Here is a 26,722-nt window from a genome sequence, read left to right on the forward strand (position 1 = left end):
TCGTATAAAAAATGGATTATGGCAGTGCTCCCAAGAGATCATTAATAACCGAGTGCCAAATTTGAAGAGTTAAATTAATTTATAATTATTGTTTCAATAAATTTTACAGTTTGCGTTATTAAATTGCGTTAATTTGCGAAACACAGTTTTGAATATCAATGAATTCATAAATTTCATAAATAAAGAAACTAGTAATAATAAAACATCAATTGTGTACACACATCGCTTTATTAGACGACTGATGTAGCACGGCGCATCCATTATTGCATATCGCATATAAACTCTCGGATATCGATCATGTAATAATTCGTACTGTGCTCTCTCTCTCTCTCTCTCTCTCTCTTTTTTAAGACAGAGAAGAGATTTGTCGCGATGACGTGCGCACATGCGTGTCGTATCTCGCGGGGATCGCCTTGTCGCAGAGATCAGGATTCTGCGGCATACTTCGCCGCCGGGAAGAATGACCCCATAAAAAGTTCATAAAAGCGCCGCAGCGAGAATATGCCGGGCGTACCTCGAGCGTGCGGGACTTTAACGCTCTCTTCAGTTACCCGCTGCAGCAATGGCTCGTATCGCGCTTCCGCGTAGCCGCGACATAATGGACCGAGGCATCTGCTGGAATTTTCATTTTTCCGGTCGACCTCGCGGAAAATCATAACCCGACGCGCGCCCGACGCCACGGAAAAACGTACGGCTGACCGACGTTGTCGTCGTCATCGTCGTTGTTGTCGTCGTCGTCGTCGTCGTCGTCGTCCCCGTCGTTTGCTGTGCAACGACAACGACATCACAGGCACCCCGTGGTTTTGGTATGAAAACGCATATGCCTCACCTAACCCTTACGCTCTTCCACCGCCACTTGGTGCAATGATCCTGGCGCATAATCGCCAGCGAGACCGACGGTTTTTTTTATTTTTCACAAGAAGAATCGCGATTATTCACGATGACGTACACATACTTGGGAGACGTGAGCGACGAAAAGGAATTTGAGATTTTGCGGGAAGGCTCACGGCCGCCGCGCGGCCATTCGTAATTCAGACGATAATTTTCAGTAATCCGCATGACGCGCTGTTTCTTTCGCAAACGAAACACAAACTAAACAGTTTTCTGCGGCTTAAACTCTTAAATTAAGTCGGATTAACTGCGCTCTCGGGGAACGCGCGAGCGCAGGAGAAATAGGGGAGCGAAGAAATACGACGAATTCAAGTGTCCGGAGAAATTAGTCTGAGAGTCGCAAAGAGACACGAAAACGTCCCAGATATATTATCCTCGACTTGGCATGGCTCGGACTGCTTAAATGGTACATCGCGCGGGCACGTAGCATATCCGGTATTATAAGTATCTGTACGTAAATCTGCCGGCACTATACAACTGACGGTAGCAATAACCGATACCCAGCCGTAGATTGCACGGCATAATGGTGGGTGAAATTTTCATGGCGCAGCACATTCGGGGAGTGAATGTTTTATCGCAATTGTAGCCAGCCAGACGGTGAATCGTTTCTCTCTTTGTCCGCCTTTCTTTCATACAAACGATCGTATCGATCGTAACGTATAATAGGATGTGTCCTAGGAATCAACGTGACATCTGTCATCCGCAAATTCTTTGACAAATTTGTAGTCAATTTGTCCTGCGTAAAAGTTTATCGCTATAACTTCATCTCGGCCAATCAAGTTTTTCCATTAAAACTCCCGTTAAAGTAAAAGGTCGCTGGAAATTGAAAAATAAATCTTTTGTTTACGTTTATTTCCATTATTCCACAAAGCTAAAATGGCCGAAGCTCTTCGAACTCTTGTTGATGAAATAAAAATTAAAACATTCTCGAACACTATCTTATTTCCGTTGCGCGGAAAGAAATGTCAGCGATATGAAATGCCAATAATAATTATCGTTACAATGTTCATTTTTTTTTTATTTCCGAGCCGTATATTTCAGACATCACGGAATCCTACAGAACGCCACTGGTTTCTCATATTCAACGTCTATGAGTATAATTTTTCCCTCTTACTCTTTCGTTCTCATTTTCGTTTCGGATTGCGAAAGTGATTCCCAATCCTCGAGCAATCTCGCTGGACTTTTTCAACGAAGATGTCACGTTCGCGTCTTATATTTCGCGGAGGAGGCGGAAGAAAAGAACGCACTTTAAAGTTTAGATTTCTCCACGGCTCCCCGTAACCCACGCGTCATCGCTCGCGCAAATCGAAAGTTCAACTACAACGATGGGGTATTCGAAGTTGTTCCCCTCCCTGGCTGTTTTCCTCGAACTGGCTGGAAGTCGCGGATCACGATGAACATTCAATTTCCTAGCGTCGTTAAACCGCGTGCGAAAAGGTCGGGATGAGTATCGATTCCTCAATCGTTCTTCCCGTACGCGTCCTGCATTGAGGTGGAAAAGAGCGAATCCGGAGAATCCCATGCCAGCCGTTGCGGGCGAATGCAAAAGAAGGGGATTGCGCGTCGCGCGTTGCACGCGCACTCTCGAAAGAGATATGATTTCGACGTTCACGAGCGAAGGAATATACTTATTTGTGTGGCGCAGCGATGTGACGGTGTGCAATGTTACGAAAAAACTGTCGAATCGGAATGAATTTATAAATTTATTTGATGTATTTGTAAGTTGATAGAGAGAAGAATTCTTGTATATAATATTGATTAAATTTAAATCAAAAGAATTGCAGCTACAGGTTCTATACGAGAAAGGCATGAAATGGAGATACGTGGGATATAGTGAGCTGACCGAAGGCAAAAGGAAAAAATATCCCCTCAAATCCAACAGAGGTCATTGAGAAACTTCGACATACGCCGAATACACCGAGCTACGTGATATTGAAGACGGGCAGACGAGCAAAGCGGGCGCAACGAAAGGAGCGGTCGCTTTTAAATCGCTGAACATGAATAGGAGGGAAAAAGGCCGCGCTGCGAGGTAGAAGATACGCATGCATCTGAGGTAGTGCGGTTCAAAGCATTCGGAGGTGTTATCAAAGGCCGCGTTATCAAAACTGAGTTTTCGGTGGCGCTGCATGGACGTGCTGAAAATTCGGCCAAATAGAAAGATAAATATACAGTGATTGTGTGCGACCGAAGATTCGAATGATTCCACGGACGGCGAGAGTCAAGGCGCGATTTTCCAATCGCGTGTGCGGAGAAGAGAGAGGCAGAATCAGGAGAAAGGGGAAAAATCCGGTCGGTATCAAGAGGGTACGAAAAAGGAAGAAGAAGAAGGGAAAATGCGATATTACGAGTTTATACCGGATTTCCTGGACCGGTACAGGAGTTTGTTCGGGTTCGAGTATTCGATTTTAAACCATCCCTCCTGGGCCGGCATAACCGTACTGGCGCTATCCGTACCTTTTCCCGCCCGGCTCGATGGTGGGCACTCATGAAAATATATTGCACTTTCCATCGCGGTTTACACGTTGCATTCTCTGACAATTGAATTGAAAATCGATCCCTCGCGATTGCGTTATTGGAGCCGACAGCCGGGCATCTCGCAGAGAGACAGGATGATACTTCTTATCGTCTGCTTGTCCTTCCTCTTATCCCTCTCTAGATACGTGAATCTCTCGCCATAGGAGCAACAATTTAAACCCTTAAGCCGTATCGAACCCTCCTCGATCCTGTTCTCAATCTCTTTCGAGACAACTTTCGTTAATTATTTTCCGTGCTTTTCCATCATAGTCTCAACGTCTTATCTTTATCAGATGTTTAGTGCTAGCAATATTCAATTTGTCACCTAAGATTAATCAATAAATAATTACAGAAATTTATTTAAAATGTAAGTAATTGCAAAGTAAGATTACAAAAAAATAATATATACATTTCCGTTCAATTTAAATTTATTAAAAATAATATTGTTTGGATGTCGTTTTTACAAAATGGTTTTCATTCGTTATTTTCATTTATCAGAAGATATCGATAAAAAATAAGTTCTTACCGCTTTTCGGTGATATCAACGAACATGTTTTAATTACGGCGAAATTACGAGTCTCGCAATCAATTTCGTGGCCCCACGTGGGGCAAAAAGCAGATACGGTCACAACGATGTCGTAAAACGTTCACGAGCGTATAAGAAGCGCGGGTCGCGGGCATATCGTATTGCGAGCACCATATGCGCCAGTGTACCTCTAGACGTAGAAAAGCGTCAGCCGACGCGGCGGCCGGATTCCGACGCCTAAGCGAATAGTATACCTGCATAATACCGGGATTGCGGATATGCAGACCATAAAATGCCGCGGGAGTTGACGGGGGAGAGAGAGAGAGAGAGAGAGAGAGAGAGAGAGAGAGAAAGGGATGAAGGGGCAAACAAGCGCTCCGCGAGACGTAAAATCCCGTCGTATAAAAATTCGCGTACAGTCTGCCGCGCGATTTTCCCGCCCCGCGAAGCGCCAGAATGGCGTTTAACGCGGAATGAATATGCACACGCGCATGCACGCATTGCGTGTGAACGCAGGCACGCATAAATACACGCATTATCCCACGGCTGGGAAGTTAAATAACAAAATAGCTTTATACACAGGGGCGCGTGCACGCAGGTGCGTTCTAATGATTTTTTTTCTTTTAAACCAATTCCCATCCTCTCCCTGATAAATTTTCGGGGCTGCCAGACCTTTGTCATTTATTAACTACTTTAACTTTTACGATATGTAGACCGTCCGTGGAAAATGTAAAGGCGCATTTGGAAGAATATATAACTTTCATATTTTTGCTGCGTCTAGTATTTAATTTATCATATCCAGGAAGTCGAATAAAGGGAAATTTGGCGCAAACAATACCGCGTGTAGCGTCGTACGGTAGCATATTGTAGCGCATACGAGCGTCCGTACTCCCTTTTGCCGCTGATTTTCTTTCAAATACAGCTGCGGTATCAATATCTTGCTGTTTTGCTCTCCGAGGAATTTATATCGAATAAGAAATGTTTGTACTAGTTTTGTTGTATGTTATTTAACGCATATAGGGTACACACAGCGTTATACATACACAAGCTTTCGCTGACTGCTGTCAGTTTAATGAACGGTAATTTATATAGCAGATATCGACGGTGATGGAAACAGAAATCGATAGGAGACAGACATTAGCACCGCAATTGATGCTCATTAGTTGCGATGCTAATTTCTGTCTTTACGTTCCGCTCGTATGATGACCGGTCTGAATATGAGAGAAACGCGGTTGTATCTTCAATTTTAGCTTCAACTAGATGATTTATCTTCTTCGAGAATTTGCATTCTCATCGATTGCAAGCATTGGCACTTTATATATATGCACAAAATATATTGCTATGGACATATACATACATATACAAATATTATATATATAGCCTATATATATTGCAATCACGAATATTTTTATTCGTTTTCAGGAACGTCGCTATATTTTTATTTGCAGTGAATTTGAAAAGTATCACTGATATTGTCTGACAAAAAAAAATCACAGCAAAAAATACATTACTGCAAACAAAAAAATCTCTGTCATACGTACGTTTATTGAAAGAAAAGATTGCAGAGTTATCTGCATATGACGTATTTCGTATTTTCACTCATGAATCGCCAAAATAACGCCGACGTCATCTTGCGCATGTACAGACGATAAATTGCGGTTGAAGCTTACGCAAGGGGAAGAGGATTGGTCGCGGTAAAATAGTCTCGAGAAAAATCTAGGTCGTTAGGCGTCGCGGCGCCGCGTGGCGTTCAAATGACGCGTCGCCTCGTGACGAATTTCCCGGACGGCGATAAAATATACCGGGCGAAACAGCGATATGCATTTTTGAATTTTCAATTTTCCCCAAACTTGTCTCTTTGGAACTGGAGCCAAAGAAATTAAATTAAAACGAAACAAAAATGTAAATTACGATTTAGAATCGATAAAATCAATGTAATACGAAAATTATAGATGTCGTTTAAATTAGCTAAATTCATCAAAACTAATACGCTACACGATAATTGCATATGAAATATTAAATTGTGAAAGATCGTCACACAAATTGGCAGAAAGTGTAAAATGCCAGAGCTGGTATCCACCTGTTCTTGTAAATGCGCCTATGAAATATTTATTTTTCTGGAGACGATTTGTGTAGCTTGAAATACATCCTCCTGTTGGCAGTTGCAGGATTTGTCGAAATGTAGCAAATACTAATGACATTACTCCGTGAATGTGAATATTAAAATAGGACGTGAATAGAATTGATTAAATTTCGCAGCTTCGATTAAGAGACTTAATGCTTTCGCGATCTCACTCTAAAAGCTATAAACTACACTGTCTGCATTCGTTTGCAGATATTACCGCGATAACAAGAGACACGAAGGATTGCTATCGAAGTTAAACGAATTCCGTATCGAGTTGTACGAATATAAAATAGAAGAAAAATACATGGCACAACACAAAGAAAGTATTACGAACAGCGAAGGTATATTTAAGAACGTAAAATATTCTACGAAGGAAAGTGGTATTCGACAAAAATATTTATTTAGAGGAATAAATTTTCCTTTTTGCAGAATTAAGAGCATTCTTTTAGTTATGTGAGATGTAGAGACTTTTTGCGAATTCACGGAGGGAGAACTACTTACTGTTATCGCAATCGATCCGTCTTTTCTTTCTGACGAATAGTTATGTCTACTTTCCGTGACTGGTCGCCTCGAATGCCTTTTGTCGCGTACATACTTTATTTAATGCATAAGAGAAAAAAGAAAGACGGATGTAATATACATATGTGAAAAAAGTACATCGTATTGTGTGCGAGGCAGAAATATATACGGAAGATTCTTGCACGGAAGAGGATCGGCACCTTGCAAATCGCGGAGAGTTGATTGGCGGGCACAGATTAAGTTCTTTAGCTTTCAGTTTAATGGAACGCCAGATCGGATTTGATATTTCAGATTACGTCGATAGGTCCATACTGATTGACGCCGCGGATATTGCTAAGCCTCACGTAATACGATTATTAAACGAGTACGCTCTACGTTGGAAACTCACGATGACAACGCGTAGGAAATCGAATTTACGTGGGGGGAAGGAGACGCGAAGGAAGCAAGCGCGTATCTCATAATTTATTTCGCATCTCGAGAGAATTTAGTACAACGTCGCCCGATGGATAGATAATATTACTAATAGGTACCGTGTCACAAGATATCCTTTTGTAAACGTTTGGATATAATTCGTTTAAGTGTATTCGATTATACCGTTGTCTTCCGTTTATCGATGATGCGGAAAAAGAAAACGATACGATTAGCTCCGCACACAGTCGTTATGCATTGCACGATAATCGCCGTCGACAATCGTGTCTCTTTCCGCAACTATCGAGTTCTCGCATATACTATAATTATAAAAACATCTTACAAAGAGATTTATATGCTTTTAATTTGCCGAAGGTACTTGCGCTCAGTACTCTCTCTTTCTCTCTCTCTCTCTCTCTCTCTCTCTCTCTCTCTCTCTCTCTCTCTTTCTCTTGGCAGGTTCACAAATTCACGTAATCTAATCTCTGTCCACGGTCTCATATTCATCAGCGAACATCGCGGATATTGTGGAAGTACGTAACATACGTATGGTCAATGGAAACTAGAGAGAAGTTTAACATCATGTAGAAGGATAACTTGGGGAAGGCAATCTAACTATCTCGCGCACGTACGGCGGTGTAACTGAAGTACGTAGTTAGCGTTTCCAACATGTACTGAAGTCTGCTTGAGAAATACTTTCCTCACTGTACCGGGATATCTGTCTCCCTGCATCGCGGCCAAGTATTTGTGCAATATTCATATTTGTACTCGTATCTACGAATATCAAACATTGGCAAATTAAAGTTTATTGTTTAATCCACGCGTTTGCGATGATATGAATCAACGTGAATTTTTAACGAATTTATATTATATTATTATTATATTTATTATATATATTATTTATCAGATATATCTAATTATGTATCAACGATATGTACGATATTATTTTCAACAGTATATTCTGTGAACCGTGCTGTCTAAACGTAGGATTAATATAGTAGGATAGTATTGTGAATATGAATGTATAATATCAGGACAGATTAAACATCATTTTGTGTAGGATAGCGCAGGTGGTCAATGTATTTCTAGCTGTTTCTCTTGGCGGATGTCGAATCGAATGGCTATTTTGCCTTTCTTCCCCGGTGTCTGCTGGGGAACAGGGCCGATAGGTGTGGAACATCGTAAAATTTGCATATTGAAGGCATCGCAATTCCTTATCAGACTGCCGAGAATCCAGGATCATCGTCGACCGCGTTCGTTTGCATTTCTCTTGGTGCAAAGGATGCGCGTAGCAGTAACGCTATACATTTCTAAGTAACATGGCGATATTTACCAGCGACACGGCTCCAAAATGTCTCATCCCGTAATAATTATGTTCGATTTTATTATAAATTAAACATCACGTGCAGGGGGAAATCTATAGATATCGGTTCGTCGATGTGAAATGCTTGTTATTTATATTTCAGCCTTCCGAAAGGCAGGTGCTGAATTGAATTTCTCTTTACTATTTACTATTCATCTATTGTCTGCAAATAGAACTCGTATCGCAGCCGTAGAAGTAGCTGCATTATTTAATTCTGCTAATGGAGTTACGTGCCTATAAAAAGAGTTTTTACGAGGATAAACCCGCCTGACGTTACATCCCTTGCAAAGGAAGTCAGTGAGGTGGTAAAAATAACTCTGCATATGAAGGATATTTCGCAATCTTCTCGCCGCTGAACTATTTTAATTTTAATTTGAACGTAATTAAAGGCGCGCGGTGCCTTCGACTTGACTTGGTGGGGGGAGGGGGGAAGGGAGAAGGAAAGAGGGAGCGGCGTTTTAATCTCGCGGTTTGATTACGCGACGCAAACGTTTCTATAAAATAAATAACACGACCGTCGTACTTGGCGGCGGACCTTCGCGCGGCTGTTTTATTATGCATTCGCGCGTATTTACATGCCCCATTCATAACTAAAAAATCTTGAGGAACGAACCATTCATAATTCAGCTCGTCCTCCGGGCGTTCGGGATCCAAAATCATCCGCGTCTCCTCGTTTAAACCTCTCACCAATCAGACGCGGATTCCTTCGTTCCCCGCCGCGCATAAGAATTCGTTGCCCGATAACTAATTTACATCCGATTCCGCGCGTAGTCAAATGCCACGGAAGAGAGGACAGCAGAGGTTGTCTAAATAAAATATCCTTCGCCGAAACTCCGGCGCGGCGTTCTTCTCGCCGTCGACCTTTCCCGCCGGGTTCAATGACACGACGTTCTCCCCCCCGAGGACGCATACGAATATAAAAATTGTAAATCGCTGAATATGGACGGACTTGTGTATCCGGCGGGAATAATCCCGCATTACTGTCGGCCTCGAAACTTCTCGGTCATCCTGAGTTATGCGTCTAGGAGGAATATGACCTAGGGGAGGGAGGGAGGGGAGGAAGAAGGGTAGTCGGGGGTATAAGCGATGAAGCATCTCCACCGGTTTCTTCATTAATGGTAATGATCGCGCAGTCCTGACAATCCGCGGGAGAGCTCGCGCAGGAGAACGTCGCGATTTGTATTCAGAACGCGGGATACAGCGAAAGCCAAGAACCGGTGGCGGGGGGGGGGGTGGACCGCGTTGGAATCGCGAAATAAACTCCTTCGCGCAAGAGGGGAGGAGTGGGTAGTATAGCGACGGTGCGAGAGAGGAAAGGGAGGCGCGCAGCCTCGCGCTCCAGTTCGACTTCCGACAGTAAAAAGAGAGTTAAGACCATGCATCGCGAGCCAGTGTATCGAATCGATCCAAGTTCGCTGTTCTCGCAATCCAGTACCTGTACCGAAAGTCCTACGAAAGTCAATGGGAATCAAGAGGGGGTAGAACGTTCCTAGCCTCCGCCAAGAGTTCCGGCCAAACGCCACGTATTTCCCTGACCAACACGGAATTAAAATAATCAAGCGGTAACAGAGTTGTACCAGCCACGCGGGATACAAATCCCTGCAGCGTTGCAAATGCAAAAATACCGCATGACTAGTCTCGCCATTATCATGCGTAAATAGACTGTTACACATATTCAGGGAAATTATGTTCCTCACTCCATATAGAGAATCGATACATCGAATACCTCAACTATACCGAATTTCTATATGCAAACAGCTAGGATTGCGTGTCTCGTTATTATATCATCGCGCTAATAAGCATCGTAACTACAGCGTAATTTGTAATTTACCGTACATTCGTTAAGCAATAAAAGAAGAATTCGTCGCGCTTGTCACGAACAAAAATATGGGATATTTCGCTATTTGATTTCGCGAAGCTGTTCGAGAAAGCACTTGAGTTGCGATAATTGTGAAGTCTTCCGCAAATTATTATTATTGTGATTTAGGTAGAATAAATTATTCGTTTATTCGCCAAGCTTGGATTCAGGTTGTGTCTATCTGTTCTACATCCCGAACGCGGAATTTCCGATGAGCCGAGAGTTGTGGAAGTCGATCTGTTCCGTTGCTTCGTATAATCAAGGGAGATTGGGAAAGGATTATTTCTATAACACTGTGCTCCACCAAGCAAAACAAACCGCTAGATAGTATCTTCTTCATATTTGTAAAACGTGGCTGAACCTATGTAATCCGTGCGAATCATTCGTTCAATAACAAAATTTAATTAATTTTAATAGCACGATCGTCGGTTGCGCAATTGCAAATTGCTCGAATAACACGCTTCTTCCTTTTGTCGTTCTAATTGCTCTTATGCATGCTCAGTGGATCATGTTCCCGAGTTATTGCGAGATAGTCATTTGCATTTGCGCTTTACACGAAAATGTGTGTGTCTGTTCGTATTTACAGAATCGCTTTAGTTTTCATGAGCATCAACGATATGCGTTTTAAATTTATAATATATAATAACGGAAGTAATCTTTTGTTATTGCCCCTTTCTCGGAAGCCAGAAGCAATAAAAATATATTTCAGTTAATGTCCAAATAAATTCACAAAGCCGAATTCTTGCATATTCTTGTTAATAACATGCAAAACACGTAAAAATAAATTGTAAATTTAGTATAAGAAACACAAACTCTTTAGTGATAAATATAACACCAGAAATTTATAATAAGTTGAAACAATTATTTTAACAACAGATGCATGATATTTACTATATTTATAAAATAAATTCATAATTGATTTTTTGACCTTATAAATTTGTATTAATATATTTTATATATATTTGCAAAGAGAAGAAATTTAATGCAGTGTGTATATGTGTGTATGTGCACGCGCGTGTATATAACGTGTCAACCCGTTAAATACAAACGGTGAAATCGAGCATATAAATTCGAATCGTAAAAGAAAGAAAGATTGGCAATAATTGCCAATGTGTTCAAGTAATTGTTGAAGTAATACGACGTATTCTTCAAGGGTAATGGGTGCAATAATATAAAAGAGGAGAAGCCATTGGAAATTAGCACCGTTCGAATGCGACGAAACTCCGCAAAATTATTTTTATTTTATTGCCGCGGCTACAATCTCGCCAGGATAATTATTGCTGAACTTTACGACGGGGTATATGATATATATATTTTACCGAGAGCTCTTGTGTTCAATAGTCGTGGATTGAAGAATAGATTGATCGCCAACGACAACGACCGACAACGACTGTTAGATGTGAAGTTTGCACGCAAAATTTTTCTGGCATTACTCTCGCCAAAAATAGATCGACAGGAAATAGACTAAAAAATATACGAAATTACTTTTGAACATATAATATCCAGAATTTCACTATAGTTAATATAATCATTAAGAATTTCAAAACACTTAATGGATAAGTCCAACTTTTTATTCTCATGTATAAAAAATTTGCAGATATAAAAAAGATTAAAATTTATGATCACATAGTGTTACTATGTGTGTTTTGAATATCATATTCATTCATTTTTATTTCGTTTATGTAGGCTTATTAAATTTTAAAGAAAGTGCGTGATTCTTGCTAAATATTATTTTTATACATAACGTAATTTCGAATCACTGAAATCAAGAATATAATAATTTAATATGTAGAAAATGTGTGTGTGTGTCACAGACTCCTTTAGGCTTGACGACAGTGTCGCTGTTTCTACAAGAAGTTCCGCGTATTTTTAGAGAACGCAGTCCGAAATGCGCGAGCGCGATGTGCAAACCGCGAGTTTATTTTCGGTGGAAATCCTACATGGTGCGGGACAGCATCCGATTAGCTTAAAAAAAGCGTGTGTCTGTGTGTTGCGCGGGTTTTTCAAGGCCGCAGAGAAAGCTTTCCGGGGCCATTGTATCGCGTCGCGTTTTCGGAATTTTGTCAAAACTCAGACTCATGCTCTCTGATTCACTCGACGAAAAAGAGAGTCACGCGCCGCCTGCACAGAGCCAGCGCCTGGTCATCGCTTCACTAGTCCATGCCCTCTCACGGGATTAGTCAAATCCAAAAATAATACCGCGCACGCACCGCGATGCAAATGGACACGACGATGCAAATCAGATGTTTTAAGATCCCCCTCCCCTCCTCCGCCCCCCGAACTGAAGAGCTAGTGTCTGGCATAACGGGGGGGTTGTGCTGTACAGATAATGCCTAGAATTATTACGCAAATAAATACAATTGAGAATACCGTGTACAAATACAGCGATCTTTTAAAGGACGATGTTTATTCAACGTCTTGAAGATATCGCATATCCAACTATTAATATACATCGTGAAAATAAAAGAACTAAATATGTGGCGGTCTCTAGCAAGCTATAAAGCTTGTGAATTATGATACAAGAATAATTTCGTGTCAGCAGCTTTTGTAAAATCGAGGATTACGTCATTAAAGTGATGAAGTAATGAATAAAGTAACGAAGTCAAACAAATAAATATAATATTCTTAGTGTCTTACTAGAACAAGCCAGACCGACCGTGCATTCTCTATATAAAATATTCATCGTTTCTCATCCATACTTTTCCATTAGTTCAAATATTTCAGATGCAGGCGTTGTTAAAATACAGAAGCGAGAACTATGCTGCGCGCGGAATCGCATATCACTTTCAATCGAAAACATTTCAACGTCGACTAAAGCCCGAGGCAGCCGCACAATAGTATTTTTTTCACGAAGCCGTGTATTAAAAAAGCGCGCACGTTAGCCCGTATTTCTCTGTTTTGATTTCGGCCGCCCGGTGGGGTGCGCGGTGTGCAAAGTGGACTTGAAAATAACCCCGCCACGGGAGGAGGACCACCCGATCTATTAATAGTTTACCGTACGTGAGTATCTTTGTCGCCGGTTCGGCATCGACTACGCGCGATTCGGCCGCAAAATCCGCCGATACAGTCCGCGCGCGTGCACGCGTGTGTCGTCAGCCCGAAGACGTCGTCGGCCCGAAGACGTCGTCGGCAGCGATGCAGCTGACACCTCCGTTTTCGCTGGTGAAGTCTGCAGTGGACGATCTCGACGCGGATGAATTATAGGAGCTGCCAGTTAAATACGAGAGAGAGAGAGAGAGAGAGAGAGAGAGAGAGCAGGAGAGGGTGAGAGGAAGAGAGGGTTCTGCGGGAAATGTCTATCCGACGGACGTGACCGTCGTCGCGAGAGACTCCGATTGCCCCGACGAGATTTTTGGCGTTCGTGTATAGCAGCAAACTGGAAGGAACTTAAAACCGCACGTTTCGGGTGAATCTAAATAAAGAACTATGCAGCGTGGCGGCTGAGGCGGGGCGCGGTGCCTCGGGATATGCGAGAGAGAGTGAGTAAGAATGGTACAGCAAACCGCATGCAGCAACGAGACGAGCTCATCCCTCAATGGCGTACCGAACGGCGACCGCAAAGGAGAAACGTCCGGTGCCGTCGTCGCGACGGACGCGCTGGTAGCGCGTGGTGCTGTCGATGGTGAGACGACTTCCCTGACTCGCAGCAGCGGCAGCGGTGGCGGAGGAGGAGGTAGCGGCAGCGGCAGGTTCTCCCTGTTCAGGTGGTTCAAGCGAAATCGCGATTCAACCGTGGAGAAACGACGGAGAACGAGCGAGAGGCCGGACGACGATGGCGTCGTCCGACGACGGAGCAGCATCTACTCCAGCGTGGAGAGCGTAGACACCTTCTACAGCACCACCACTGTTCGCAGTTTCGCGTTTCACACGGGAACCCTGGGCCGTTGCAACGTGCTGTCCTTGGACATACTCAAGCAAGCGGCCGAGGTCGGCCCGTTCGCCGCTGGTGCCTCGAAGGTGTACTTGGGTAACAAAGAGAACAACGCGTCGTCGGCCTGCACGTTACCAATTAACGTGCACTCCAGGAGGCAGGACATCACCGCCAGGTACTCGTTGCAACCAACGACCTTCAGCTCGTGCGGCAACTTCCTGACAACCGAAAGGGACTTGTCGAATTCGTCGAGAAGACTCGATGAGAGCGCGAGAAACACCGGCTCCGCGCGGCGGCGGGTCCACGTGAAGGGAAAGCGGAGAGCGCCCAACCCTCCCGATGCGCTGGTGAAGATCGTGGGGGTCAATGTACGCGAAACGCCGCCGAGGAACAGCAATAGACGCAAACGACGGGCGCCGCGACCTCCTGAGAAAGCGACTGTGGAACAGTCAAACCTCGTCACCGATGGCGACAGCATGGAGGTAGAGGAGCGGAAGGGTGTCGACGAAGGGCAATCGATCAGCAACGACACACTAATCCTTCAGGGTGGTATGTTGCTATCAAAGAAGGAAGTTTGCGGCAGTCCGAAGGCCGCGAAAAGCAATCGTGGCGACGAGGGAGCGTCCAGCGCAACAGTCCTTCAGGAAAGAGCACAGAGCCCGATCGGTACTCTGAACATGCCTCGTCCTTGGTACAAGCGTAGCGTCTTCGAGCACTCTCGCGACTCCGGATCGTCCAAGAGAGGTGCCGTTCTCCGCAGCCCTATGACGTTCACCGAAATGAAGGACGAGTGTGTCGGAACGAATGTAAATTCTTCTCCGAGTTATTCCATTGACGCCTCTCTGTCAAGATTAAATTTTTTTCATCGCGGCGAGCGACAGAGTGACGAAAGGAAACGACAGGAGGCCAAGCGAAAATCCGGCTTGTCCATCCTGACGAACATCAGCGAGCTGGACAAAGAAGCGGCGGCGATCGTGCAGGAGGAACAGGCTCGAGCGCGGGCGTCGATGTTGTTGAAAACTTCAAAATTTGCCGACGAATTCGAAAAGAGGAACGACGTCAACGAGGAACTCGTTCAGGATATGGTCACCTCGGCGATTGAGAGCTCGTCGCCTAGACGAGGCACGCGCGCGTTAATCTCTAAATTCAACGCCATCAGCAATATCACTAAAGTCACGGTCAACGCTAACTTCTTCGCTAAAAGAGATCACCCAGATTACAGGCCCGATCGCGATGCAACGAGAAACAGCAGATTCGAACAAATCGGAGATTGGAGAAATCAGAGATTCTCGGTCCAACAAGATCTCGGCCAGAGCGTCCGCGTTGATAAAGATATCTCCAGATACTTTTTGCCGCAGCAGAGATCGTCGAGAAATAGAGCTGAATCGACGCACGCGGACGTAAAGTCGGTAGACATCAAAATTTCCTCTAGCAAGGAGCAAAATGATCAGCTGATGAAGGACGCGTCTAATAGAATATCATATTTACAAAGTCAGCTCGCTGCGAATCGCGCGAATGAGTCACTAATTGCTCAGAAGAATGTCACAGAAGAAAAAATTAGATCGCGGCAGGAAATCGGCAAAGAAATGAAGGGTAAAGAATCGTCGAGATTGAGTAACGAAACAAGAAGAAAATTTCTACTTTCCCGTGCTCGTAATTTAGCTGAGAGCTCGGAAAACGCGTTAGATCCCTTGAGAGAAAAGGCGGAGCACGGGGTGCAAAAGGAATTTTCGGATATTTTCAACGAGATCGATCGACAGCTGCGTTCTAGGGAGTTTAAACTCATCGAACGGAGACCAGCAGCCGAATTTAACAATGCCAGAGACAAAGTTCCGGAGGACGAAGCCGTGTCGAGCAAAGTGGCCAAAGTGCTCGATATCCTGGTGGAAGCCGAGAAGGATGATAAAACGAGATCGGCGATGCAGCCGGAAAGATCGAAGATGCAAGACAAGGGAATGTCGCGTCTGATTGATTCAGACCAGAAGGCGAAGTCCGGCAGGACAAAATTAACCGCTCTCAATACCGTCGAGGACCCAATTACTGCGGATTTGAAGGAGATGCTGAAGGAGATGAAGCACTCGTTACCGAAACGGCCTAGATCGAGGAAGATTGCTGCGTCAAACGACGGCGACGTTCTCGAAAAGGTCGACAAGGGCTCGCCGGTACCTACAAACAAGACCTCCTACATTGCCTCGGTGACGGCGACGAGGATGGCGGCAACGTCGTCGTCGTCGAACGATTACGAGACAGATAAGCAAAAGGTATCCTCGTCGGCGCAAACCAGTGGAAACATCCGTAGATTAAATCAGCCCTCTACTTCCGCCGAGCGACCGTCTACATCGGGATGGAAACACGAGAACGTGCTCTACAGGACTTCTGGCAAGGGTTCGGTCCTTGTGAAGAATACTTTCCAACTGATACGACCGCGCGATTTCGCCGAGATAGAGGCTATGAAGACCACGAAGGAGGTACACAAGGAAAACACTTATGCCAATGTGATAGAACCGTCGCTGTACGCCAATACTCACGTTCCTCCCGCATCGCCCAAACAACGACCGAATCCGACCACATCTAAAGATATTTCGCAAAGTAGTCATCCCGAAGAGCGGCCCAATGTCGCAAATGAAAGTAAAATCATGTTGAACGATGATGAGCTTACAAATGAAGGTAATTTCGCAACGTACATTTGCTAAAATGATAGTTTGATGGCAAACCTAGTCTATTTAGAACAAAATTCATGTTTCAATTATTCGATCTAAATAAGGAAAATATAACAAATGAATAAACATGCGAATACATGATCTCTAAAAAGTTTCGAAAGACTAAACTATTTTTAATTAATTTGTCTTGATTTATATATTTTTTTTTTAATTGCAGAAAGAACTTGATAATGTGGTAATATTATTGCAGACGATAATTCAACAGCGAGAAACATGAATACTCTGGCCATAAATCGATTGCTAAGAAAACTGGAAGGGGCCATCGCGTCGGGCCATCATCAGCAAGCGGCGGGATTAGCGAAGGAATTGGCAAGGCTCAAAATCCATTGTTCTGTGATACGACAGCGTTCGGCGGCGCGTTTGAAGGATCAGTCGATTAAAGTCAATATGTATATCGAAGACAAACTCGCTCACCAAGGGCCCATACCACTTCAGGTAAGTAACCGATACTGACGGTTGCTCGATATTCAAACAAAACGTTTCATGGACCGGGCTGTGATAACAGCTGCCGACGAGAATGACGGTAGCCGAGCTGAAGACAAAGATACATACGGAGTTTGAGATACCCACAAACGTGCAGCGATGGATTATTGGGAAAAACTTGGCTGATCACGACGGGGCCACTCTCGACGAATTGCATGCAGTGGATGGTTCACCGGTGTTTCTTTATCTCGTGGCACCCGGTAAATCTGACTCATTCGATTGAATATAATTACTTATTAAACAAAAACTTATTTTCACATTTTTCATATTTTAAAGTCTATCCTTTATTTTTAAAAATTAATAAAAACTCATTTTAAATATATTAATATCATAAAATAAAATAATTAATTATTATACGAAATATTTCTTGTGCTCCTCTTTCTTAATTATAAATTATAATATACCGTAATTTTGTAGAATTGCACATCGACAATGCAGTGCAAGCGAACAAGCCACAGCCAACAGAGGAAGTTCCTGAAGAATTGCCGCAAGATCCACCAACGGAAGTCCTGCAAACAAACGAAGAAAAACAAGAAACTACGGAGACAGATAAAATAATATCGACAACAAATGAACATCAGGTAATAAACAGGCATCGATGTGTTATTTCAAGTATTAGTTTTATTTAAGGAGATCTTCTCGATCAGGTACAATCTAAGAGCAGTTTTTAAGAATTTTTAAAAATGGATAGAATTATGTAATAAAAGATTCAACATATTTTTTATATCTTGAGCTACAAAAAAATTGTGTTTAGTAATACACATTGAATTAACTTGAGTTTGAATCCTCTATCGTACATTCTGTCCTGCTTTAAAACATTTTTTAAAACTTTATATTGTGCCAATCGATAAGACTTCCTTAAACGCACTCTTCTCGATTTTCATTTGTTTTATCGGTTAGCTGCATATTAAGGTGGTTTTATCGCTTAACGTCGACTCGATAGTGTGACGTTGTCACATAAACGTCACACAATCGCATATGTACAGTCTATGCGAAATGTTTTTATTAAATTATTAGTCATATGGAGGGACTAATTTTTTACTGGGACTTGCCCGATAAAACCACCTTAATCAGAGAGGAATATGTAATACACGTTTCAATGTGCTTGTGCAACAATAGCAAGAAGCAGCGGAAACAGACATGTCGGAAGACGCCAAGATCGGACGATACGAAGAGCTGATATCGCTGGAGAACTGGGACGTCATTCCGAATTCCGAGCCAATCGAGTGCCCAATATGCTTCGTTACATATGGTCCACGCGAAGGTGTAATTCTGAGGGATTGTTTACACATGTTCTGCAGGTAGAACCCTTTAATCTGCTACATAGCCCAGCTTTAATTACTGTTTAATCCGTTAAGTACAGGAACCAATTTCAGTGGTAGTATCGTGCCTCTGCATAGGCGTTTTCCCTCCCCGCACAAAGATAATCTACAATAGATCGCTTTCGCTCATTATAGCCTGTTCGCTACAATCGTCCACATCGAATCTAATTTATCCCTGGCGAAATGCATTTAGCTGGCTCGTGCGTCTAGATAGGTATGCGTTACATATTAAACCGCGATGCATCACAGATATATTTATCTATTCTATAATACGCTGATTCATGCATATTACTAATGCGACAATTACACTAGCGCTAAACAATTACCGCGAAACACGCTACAATCACACGCACAAATAATATCCTACGTATATAAACTTGGTCATGCAGTAAACTCTGCGAAACAAAAAAAAAACGCGCGATCGCTCAATTGTACTTATTATTTGTTTACTTATTAACCAAGGCAAATGTCGCATTTAATCCTTACTCCCCCTCGTCTTTTTTTCCTACTTCACTATCTGGGATCATTCGCGTTTTACGCTTCTATGTCTTAAAGAGTTACACCGTAATAAGATATAGTTTTCAACCTGTATACTCTTATAGTTTCATCCAGTATATGATTAAAAAGCGAAATAGCAATAACAATTGATGAAACTATACATATAATATACATATAATTTTGGCAACTATGTAGTATGGCAAATATAATATTTTGGTAAATATTGGACACGAAATATTGATCCGAGGGAAAGTAAGAGTTAATTTCCGCGTATAATGAATTTCGTTGTATATTCACAGGTCATGTATCGCCAATACGATCGCGTATTGCGAAGAAGCGGAGGTGAAATGCCCATACAGAGACCCCGATTATACGTGCGAATCGACCCTTCAAGAACGTGAGATCAAGGCGGTGAGTTTCTGTTTAAGATTACCTGAGCCAAGTTTTAATAAAGTTTGCGATGATCCTATTATTGTTTACGCCTAGCTCGTCGAGCCGGAGATTTATCAGCAGCATCTCGCGAAGTCGATCGCGCAAGCGGAGAACAACGCTGGAAACAAGGCTTTCCACTGCAAGACACCGGACTGTCCTGGCTGGTGCATTTACGACGACGACGTGAACAATTTTTTATGCCCTGTGTGCAAAGCTAATAATTGTCTTACCTGTCAGGTGAGTTTTGCTTATATTTATCTAAAATTGAAGACATGAATTTAAAAACATTAAAATATAATAGAATATAATAGAAATAAAAAAATTATTGTCAGTCCATATGCATGAAATGGACTGATTATTTGACGAGTAATGTTAACAAAAAAATGCATAATAAAATATTCTACGCTTTATTTTTAGTATTAAAAATATATTCGAAGTGACATTAAAGGCTAATTTTAAAAAACACATAGCATATTTGAATTGAACTTAAATTCACAGCGAGAATTCTTTCTTCGTTATTTCGTTTCTCGTTTCCATAGATGCAATTACTGGTTTCCATTTTAATTATAACTGCATAAAATATTGACAACGCTTTTATTAAAATTGACGTGACATTTAATTGAGGAGAAATGTTTTTAAAAATTCTATCCACCTCTCTTTTTATTTTTTTCTCGTGGCATATCCCAATACAAATTTATTTATTTAGCAATGCATACGCTATCAAATGATATCGATTTATAAAATAACCAAAATACTTCAAGATAACGAAGAGCATATAAATTTCGATTTTAAAGGTTGTTCATACCGGAAAGAATTGCAAACAATATCAGCAAGAATTGCAACTTTCGAAAGAGACCGATCAGGAATCTAGAAGGACAGCAGCAATGCTCAAAGAGATGGTCGATAGAGGCGAGGCACTTGCGTGTCCCACGTGTGCCGTCGTTCTCATGAAGAAATGGGGTTGCGACTGGCTGGTCTGCTCCATGTGCAAAACGGAGATATGTTGGGTAACCAGAGGACCGCGTTGGGGCCTGGGAGTAAGTATCAATTTATTTTCCGCAATTTATTAGGCTCTCTGAAAGCTTATATGGGTTCTAACGAACGTGGACTTGTTAACAATTAACGACATCGTTATTTCCTACGACCTTATTGATCGTCCTCGTTGCAGGGTAAGGGCGACACATCCGGTGGCTGCAGATGTGGTGAGAATGGAGTTAAGTGTCATCCCCGTTGCAATTACTGCCACTAAAGAATTACAACTGCCACAACAATGGGCAAACGATAAGTTTACGGTGACAATAAGATGTTCTAGAAGATGCTTTTATATTCGTATTGACACATAATAATTTGCAGAACCCGATACGACGTATGACATAAAGATCTTTTATACGCGCGTTTAGTATAAAATAAGCTCGGACCCCGATAAATCAGTATGCAATAGGAATTATTCGCTGCTTGCTCAATTATAATCTTATCGCGACACCGTCCCTGATAGGATCGAAAGTGAGATTCTAATAAAACGAGTAACACACCTAACTTTGTACCAATGCTTCTTATTTGTATCGCAAATACAAAGTGTAGGGAAATAAATCATACTTTACTTAAAGCTCTCGATAAATCTAATGTATAATAAATTACCGATACAAGCAAATTTTTTGCAATTATACAGGCACCGATTCTTCGTTCTCGCCGGAAGTTGCTTCATCCGTACCGATCTGTTTTAATCGTGCAACTAATGTGGACTGATGATGCGTGAGCTGTCGATTTAAGTTGTTACCGCCTGCGCTCTGTAACACCTGAACAAGATAAACCCGCGATGACGTAAGATCCATTTTGCCGTATCTCAAAAAGTCCTCCTTATTCAGCACATGTCCCTCTAGTATACCCGCTGTAACAAACAGGTAGATTTATTATCATTTATTATTTTATTATTCTGTGTTTATTTAACGCTTTCTGAAGTTGCTTACCCAATAAAATAACCTGTGGGAACTTTTTAATAATTTTTTCGAAGGCAGCGACGTTTGTGTCAGAACCAAATATGACGTTGAATTGCGACGAGTACAACGGCATTGTCGCCGCGTAAGGTGAATCCGCCAATGCTAATGTCATTATCTTATTGCTATATCGTTTGTAGTACATATTTGCCCTCCTCAATGGAACTGCGAACTCAAACTTATCCTCCGCCGTCATAGAATTCTCATGGCAAATGGCAACCATTTTGGAATTGTCAAACCAATTGCGGACTTCACGTGCTATTATTCTTTGGTAAGGATTATATTCCTCCTTCTTCTCCTTATTCGCAGTTCTTATTGCTTTTTTGCATAATTCCTCCAGTTTCTTGCCTTCATTTGGGAACGGATAAAAAGGCTTCAAAAATTCGTTTACCAATGCCCTTTGGTAATGCGGCGCTCTGGGTTTTTGTATATTAATTTTGGCTCGAAAACGCTTCTGTTGATAAAGGATTGCATTTGGAGTGATCTGAAATGCTGAAACATAAAACAGAGCAATAGCATTTAATTATAATGAAAAATTAATTGACAGAAAAGAAAATCGGTCAATTAGTTTATATACCTACCACCATGATTTTTGTGACTTTTTTTTACAATATTTATCCTCGATGTCAATTGACGTTACAAATTTAAGATTCTACAGGTACATGTTAAATCGATGAGAACGACAGAGATATATTTGAATTGCTATTTGATTTAGCAGCAGAATATTATAATTCCTCCTTTTGGAACTATTAATTATCTAATTCCGGTGTCGTATAAACTACATGTATAATGTTTATATCGTAGTTAAGTACATGATCCGTATCAGTTAAAGACAAGTACAAAATCGTATATACAGAATTATTTTCTTTTAATGATATAAGGCACTTTGGAACAGATCGTATATATATAGATAAAATATATATTTATATATATATGCAAAAAATGTGTATGTATTTGCAGATGCGCGATAATGTGTATATATATATATTATTTACTAATGCAGAATTTCTGCATTTATCTTGCATACTGTCTTTGCATTTATGCGATATAACTGATCCTTCCGCTGCAATAATTACTAGTTTCGTGCCTCGCTTCTATGCTATCGCCAAAATTAAGTGATTTCCTATTCCTGTTCAATCGGAGTATCGACCGAAGGCCGTTTTTCTTCCGCTTATACCGATCGTCCAGTGCTGAATTGAGAGACGCCTGCTTCACGTCCCCGCGACTGTTCGAGAAGCCTTCTCGCTCGTCTTTGATATTATTACTACTCGTAACCTCGCTGTGCACATCGTCCACGAGCCAGTGCTTCTTCGGCGAGAGAAACTTATTATTGCATCCGGGTATAGTGTACATATATTCCGATTGAGCAACATCGACGGACTTCTCGTGGTGTCTCACATTATTGTCGGTACTCGTGTTTCCGGCTAAGGCCCCTTTACTCGTATGCTTCTCGAAGTTGTTCGACTTGCCGCTCCTCTTCGAATAATCTCCTAAGTCGCTTGAGTGATTGCTCGTTTGACTGGTGATTGATTTCTGATTGGTTTGATCCGCGTTCTTGTTCTCGCGCAACTTCTTGTTCCTCTTGTAAGTATCCGTGTTTTTGGCGTCGAGTGCCGCGTGCCGTTTCTCCGACATGCTCTGTCTGCCAAGAGCATCGCGAGAAAACTTATTCGACGAAGAGTTTAATTCCTCCAGGGACAACTGACTGTCGTACGTGGGATCCCCGGAATACTGGCTGTCCTTATCCTCGGTATTTCGTTTGGTGTCGTTTCCTTGAGAGCTGTCGTTGTTCGATTCCTCCAGCAATACTGCTTCAATCCGATCGTCGCGCGATCCTATAATTTTCTTTACATTATTAATCGGCTCTATCCACGTTTTATTGGTGGCAAGGCAGTAGCTTTCGTTTCTCAAGCTATTCTTGCTGTACTGCTCCGTGAGTCTGTCGATGACAGGATTCCATGGCGAGGCTGTTACGCAGGATAATAATCCACCGTTGTCCAGTGCATCGGTTTGAGAATTTAAAGTGTTCTTCTCCTTGACTATGCCGTCGTTCATTTTCGTAGAATCCGATATGTATATACTACTAACTTCTGATTTACGATGAGATTGTAAATTATCTACAGTATTCTTCTCACTCGCATCATACGACGATACCCTCCTAGCTATTATAAGATTGATCACACCGGTTACTGAGCTGTCTGTGTTAAGCATCGCCCTCCTCAAGGTCTCCATCGCCTCGGAATTGGATAATCCCAACAGCGATACGCCGTTAACTCTGAGCAATTGATCATTGGTCCGCAAGCGACCGTCCCTGGATGCTGCGCCCCCGTGGATAACACTTTTTATAAAAATACCTAAATCCATATTGGTGTTGTCGTCGGAGCTGTTGGTTTTACCTTTAACACTTACGCCCAAGCCAGCCTTCTCAGAATCATGTACTGGTATATCTAAGTTCATTATCACACGATTCTTACGCGGAGATAAGACGATATCTTCGGATGATTTAACCGATTTGTACGTGCACTTCTCGTAAGTGTGAGTGTTCATCTTGTCGTGTACGTCGTTCTTTTTCGCTGGCGATCTATTTAATGTATTCCAATACTTTGTATTATCCATTACTTCAGCAGCCGGGGGAGCAGCAGGGGTCGCGATACCCTGAGAATCCGGAATGTTTGAAGAAATTTCCTCTTGACGCGATACTACCATCCTCACTTTACCACCGGGAGGAATACTTCTGAGCAGTGACACGACCTCCGCTTGGCTCTTGCCAGTCATCTCCTTATTATTTACCTCTAGCAATCTATCACCCGGTCTCAATCTGCCATCCTCCACCGCAGCACCTTTTGGTAATATATTCTTAATGTATATGGGACAATGTCCCCCAGCAGGATTATCACGTGTGGTAACACTAAATCCTAAACCGTTACCTCCCTTTACTAATTCTATCTCTATCATCCGTCCAATTTTCCTAGTGTTCGCAGTCTGTAGAAGGTTGTAGTTGCTGCATTGAAGTCTCTTGATATTCTCATCGCCCTCGGCCTTCTCCGATCCGCCACTGGTGTTCCCGTGGTTTTTATGCAAAGACTTTTCGCTCCTCATTCTCTTCTTGTGCTTAACTACGGAAATTTGTAAACAGGGATCATTCATGCATGTTCGAAAAATCTCTTGAACCTTTGAAAACGGTATGTGCAACAAGTTATGACCATTAATTTTTATAATATTGTCGTGCAAATCGATTTGCCCGTCCCTGGCGATGCGGCCATTCGGCTCAATACCCTCGACTCTGAGTCCCTGATCGTTGCCCAGCAAGTCGTAACATGGCACCACGTGGAGCCCCAGTGGCCCTGCCTCGTTCTTTATCACTATCTCTCGCACCTCTTGGCTCCCGGATTCGGTATTATTTCCAAATTCGTACGAAGCTTTGGAATCTTGACCTAAAGGCTCCCTACGTCGAGACTCCCTCGGTAGGGATTGAGCAGAATACGTTGTGAGAGAAGGTTCTCTCGTTGACAATGCGTGCATCGACAAACGCTTGGCACTTTCTCTCTTAATACTACTACTAGACACGGAGGAATGGATGTCGATCGGATAAGCCTGATCCTTGCCATCTCGGTGGAAGAAGTCGGGACTGTTGGTGCCAACCGAGCTCGCACCGTCCCCGCCAACGTGGCTGACAACGTCGGAGCCAGCGAAATGGGCCACGATCTGCTCCCTGTCGTCGGCCACGTCGCACAGTCTGTCGTCCGGATCCAGTAGGCCGCCCCCGGTCAGGGAGGACAGACTGTTGATGGTCAGGGTGTTATCACTTTTGCCAGTGGCCTTCTTGTACCTCAGGATGGCCTCATGCATCAGATCCTTGACCAGCAGAGTACCGTCTCCGCATGGGACCACCACCCTGACATTGTCGAAGCACACGGTTACCTTCATGCTTGCTCCGCTTTCATATTATTAACGAAGAAAGCGAGCCACGCGAGATTATGTGCACACAGTGCGTGATTTTCACGCGCCAAGATTTTTTACGCAACAATGGCGAAACAATCGCGTGAAAGTTTGTATATCCGTCCGTCGTCGTCGTCGTCGTCGAACACGCGCGACACGCGCGTTCGTCGCACGTGTTCCGGAATGTGTGGCGTGTCGCGGGCGGACTGTGACGTGAGTAACGCGAGCGATTATCGCGTGTTACCTCGAGTCGCACCTCTCCATATCTCGCGAGCGTGTGATTCACGTACGCGCCAGGCACGCGTTTGGCACGTCCCCGCGACCTTCGCGGCGGTGGAGCAATTGCGACGCGCGAGCCAGCGTACGGCGACGACGACGGCGGCCCGCGACGGAGGACGACGGCGTCGCGCGAGGGAATCACAGGCAGGGGACGAGCCGACAGGACGGACGCGCGTACGCCCAACTACTTTATCGCGACATCAAATATGCGGAATAGACGCACTCGCCATTTTAACATTCCATTCCGCCGTTCCGTTCCGCCGGTGGTCGAGCAACGCCGCCGGAACGCCCGGAATTGGGATTAAATGGCGGCGCGCACGCGGACCGTCGCCACCGCGCCACCTCGGAACGGAGCCGAGCCGAGCGATTCGTGCGAGCGACACGTGTGTGCTCGCGCTCGCCTGAACGCCTCAATCACAGGTTATACGCACCTTTTTTCAAGCACTGCGCCATTCTCGAGGGATACGTATGTTCACTCGGTCGTGCGGGATTAATAAAACCGATAAGAAATTCGCTCGTCGCGTGTCACTGCGGCATCATTTACATAGCACAGACTACGCAGAAATGGTTCCAGTCCGCGGTTTCTTGGTTCAGGATGTTTTCTGGATGTAACCCATGTAGCTACGGAGAACGGCTGCCGCTGCAGGCGCATTCGCAGTAAGCGACACTGGCGACGGTTGCTCCGATTTTGTCCATTTAATAAAGGTACGATTCATGTATCTACGTAGCAATTGCAAATGGATCGCAACTTCTTATATTTTTGTATTAAAATAAGACTAAGATATTTCTTTTCTACATGCAATCTGATTTATTCATTTTTTTCAATAACAGTATAAGAAAAAATCCAGTAAATCACAATGATTTAATTGACTATTGAAAGACTTATATATATATCTTTATGCTAGGCTTTCGTCAACAAAGATTTTATTTATCTATCTAAAAAATAGTCCAGATTTGTCACCAATGGCATTAGAAATCTG

General features: G+C 43.0%; 3 protein-coding genes across 4 annotated transcripts; 1 reads left to right on the forward strand and 2 right to left on the reverse strand.

The window, feature by feature from the left end:
• Window positions 1–9,691: 9,691 nt before the first annotated feature.
• LOC105453320 lies at window positions 9,692–21,136 on the forward strand. 2 transcript variants are annotated; one of them, XM_011695161.1, is made up of 10 exons: window positions 9,692–9,908; window positions 12,019–16,742; window positions 16,986–17,230; window positions 17,301–17,478; window positions 17,696–17,859; window positions 18,398–18,579; window positions 19,398–19,509; window positions 19,585–19,767; window positions 20,325–20,567; window positions 20,699–21,136. In XM_011695161.1, exons 2-10 carry the CDS (start codon window positions 13,694–13,696, stop codon window positions 20,777–20,779), a joined length of 4,437 nt encoding a protein of 1,478 aa, XP_011693463.1. In that variant the 5' UTR covers window positions 9,692–9,908; window positions 12,019–13,693; the 3' UTR covers window positions 20,780–21,136. The 2 variants fall into 2 exon arrangements, with proteins under 2 accessions (XP_011693463.1, XP_011693464.1); XM_011695162.1 differs by having other exon boundaries at window positions 12,915–16,742.
• A 55-nt stretch (window positions 21,137–21,191) lies between these two features.
• On the reverse strand, window positions 21,192–22,111 carry LOC105453430 (39S ribosomal protein L10, mitochondrial). The gene is made up of 3 exons (XM_011695392.1): window positions 22,102–22,111; window positions 21,498–22,016; window positions 21,192–21,418 (listed from the first exon to the last, which is right to left on the reverse strand). The coding sequence occupies exons 1-3, from the start codon at window positions 22,109–22,111 to the stop codon at window positions 21,192–21,194; spliced, it is 756 nt and encodes a 251-aa protein (XP_011693694.1).
• Window positions 21,958–25,984, reverse strand: LOC105453319 (partitioning defective 3 homolog). The gene is made up of 2 exons (XM_011695160.1): window positions 22,106–25,984; window positions 21,958–22,016 (listed from the first exon to the last, which is right to left on the reverse strand). The coding sequence occupies exon 1, from the start codon at window positions 25,449–25,451 to the stop codon at window positions 22,563–22,565; it is 2,889 nt and encodes a 962-aa protein (XP_011693462.1). The 5' UTR covers window positions 25,452–25,984; the 3' UTR covers window positions 21,958–22,016; window positions 22,106–22,562.
• Between the last annotated feature and the right edge of the window lie 738 nt (window positions 25,985–26,722).

This window comes from Wasmannia auropunctata, unplaced genomic scaffold (assembly GCF_000956235.1).
Source record: "Wasmannia auropunctata unplaced genomic scaffold, wasmannia.A_1.0 LD336000.1, whole genome shotgun sequence".
NCBI classification, from domain to species: Eukaryota; Metazoa; Arthropoda; class Insecta; order Hymenoptera; family Formicidae; genus Wasmannia; species Wasmannia auropunctata.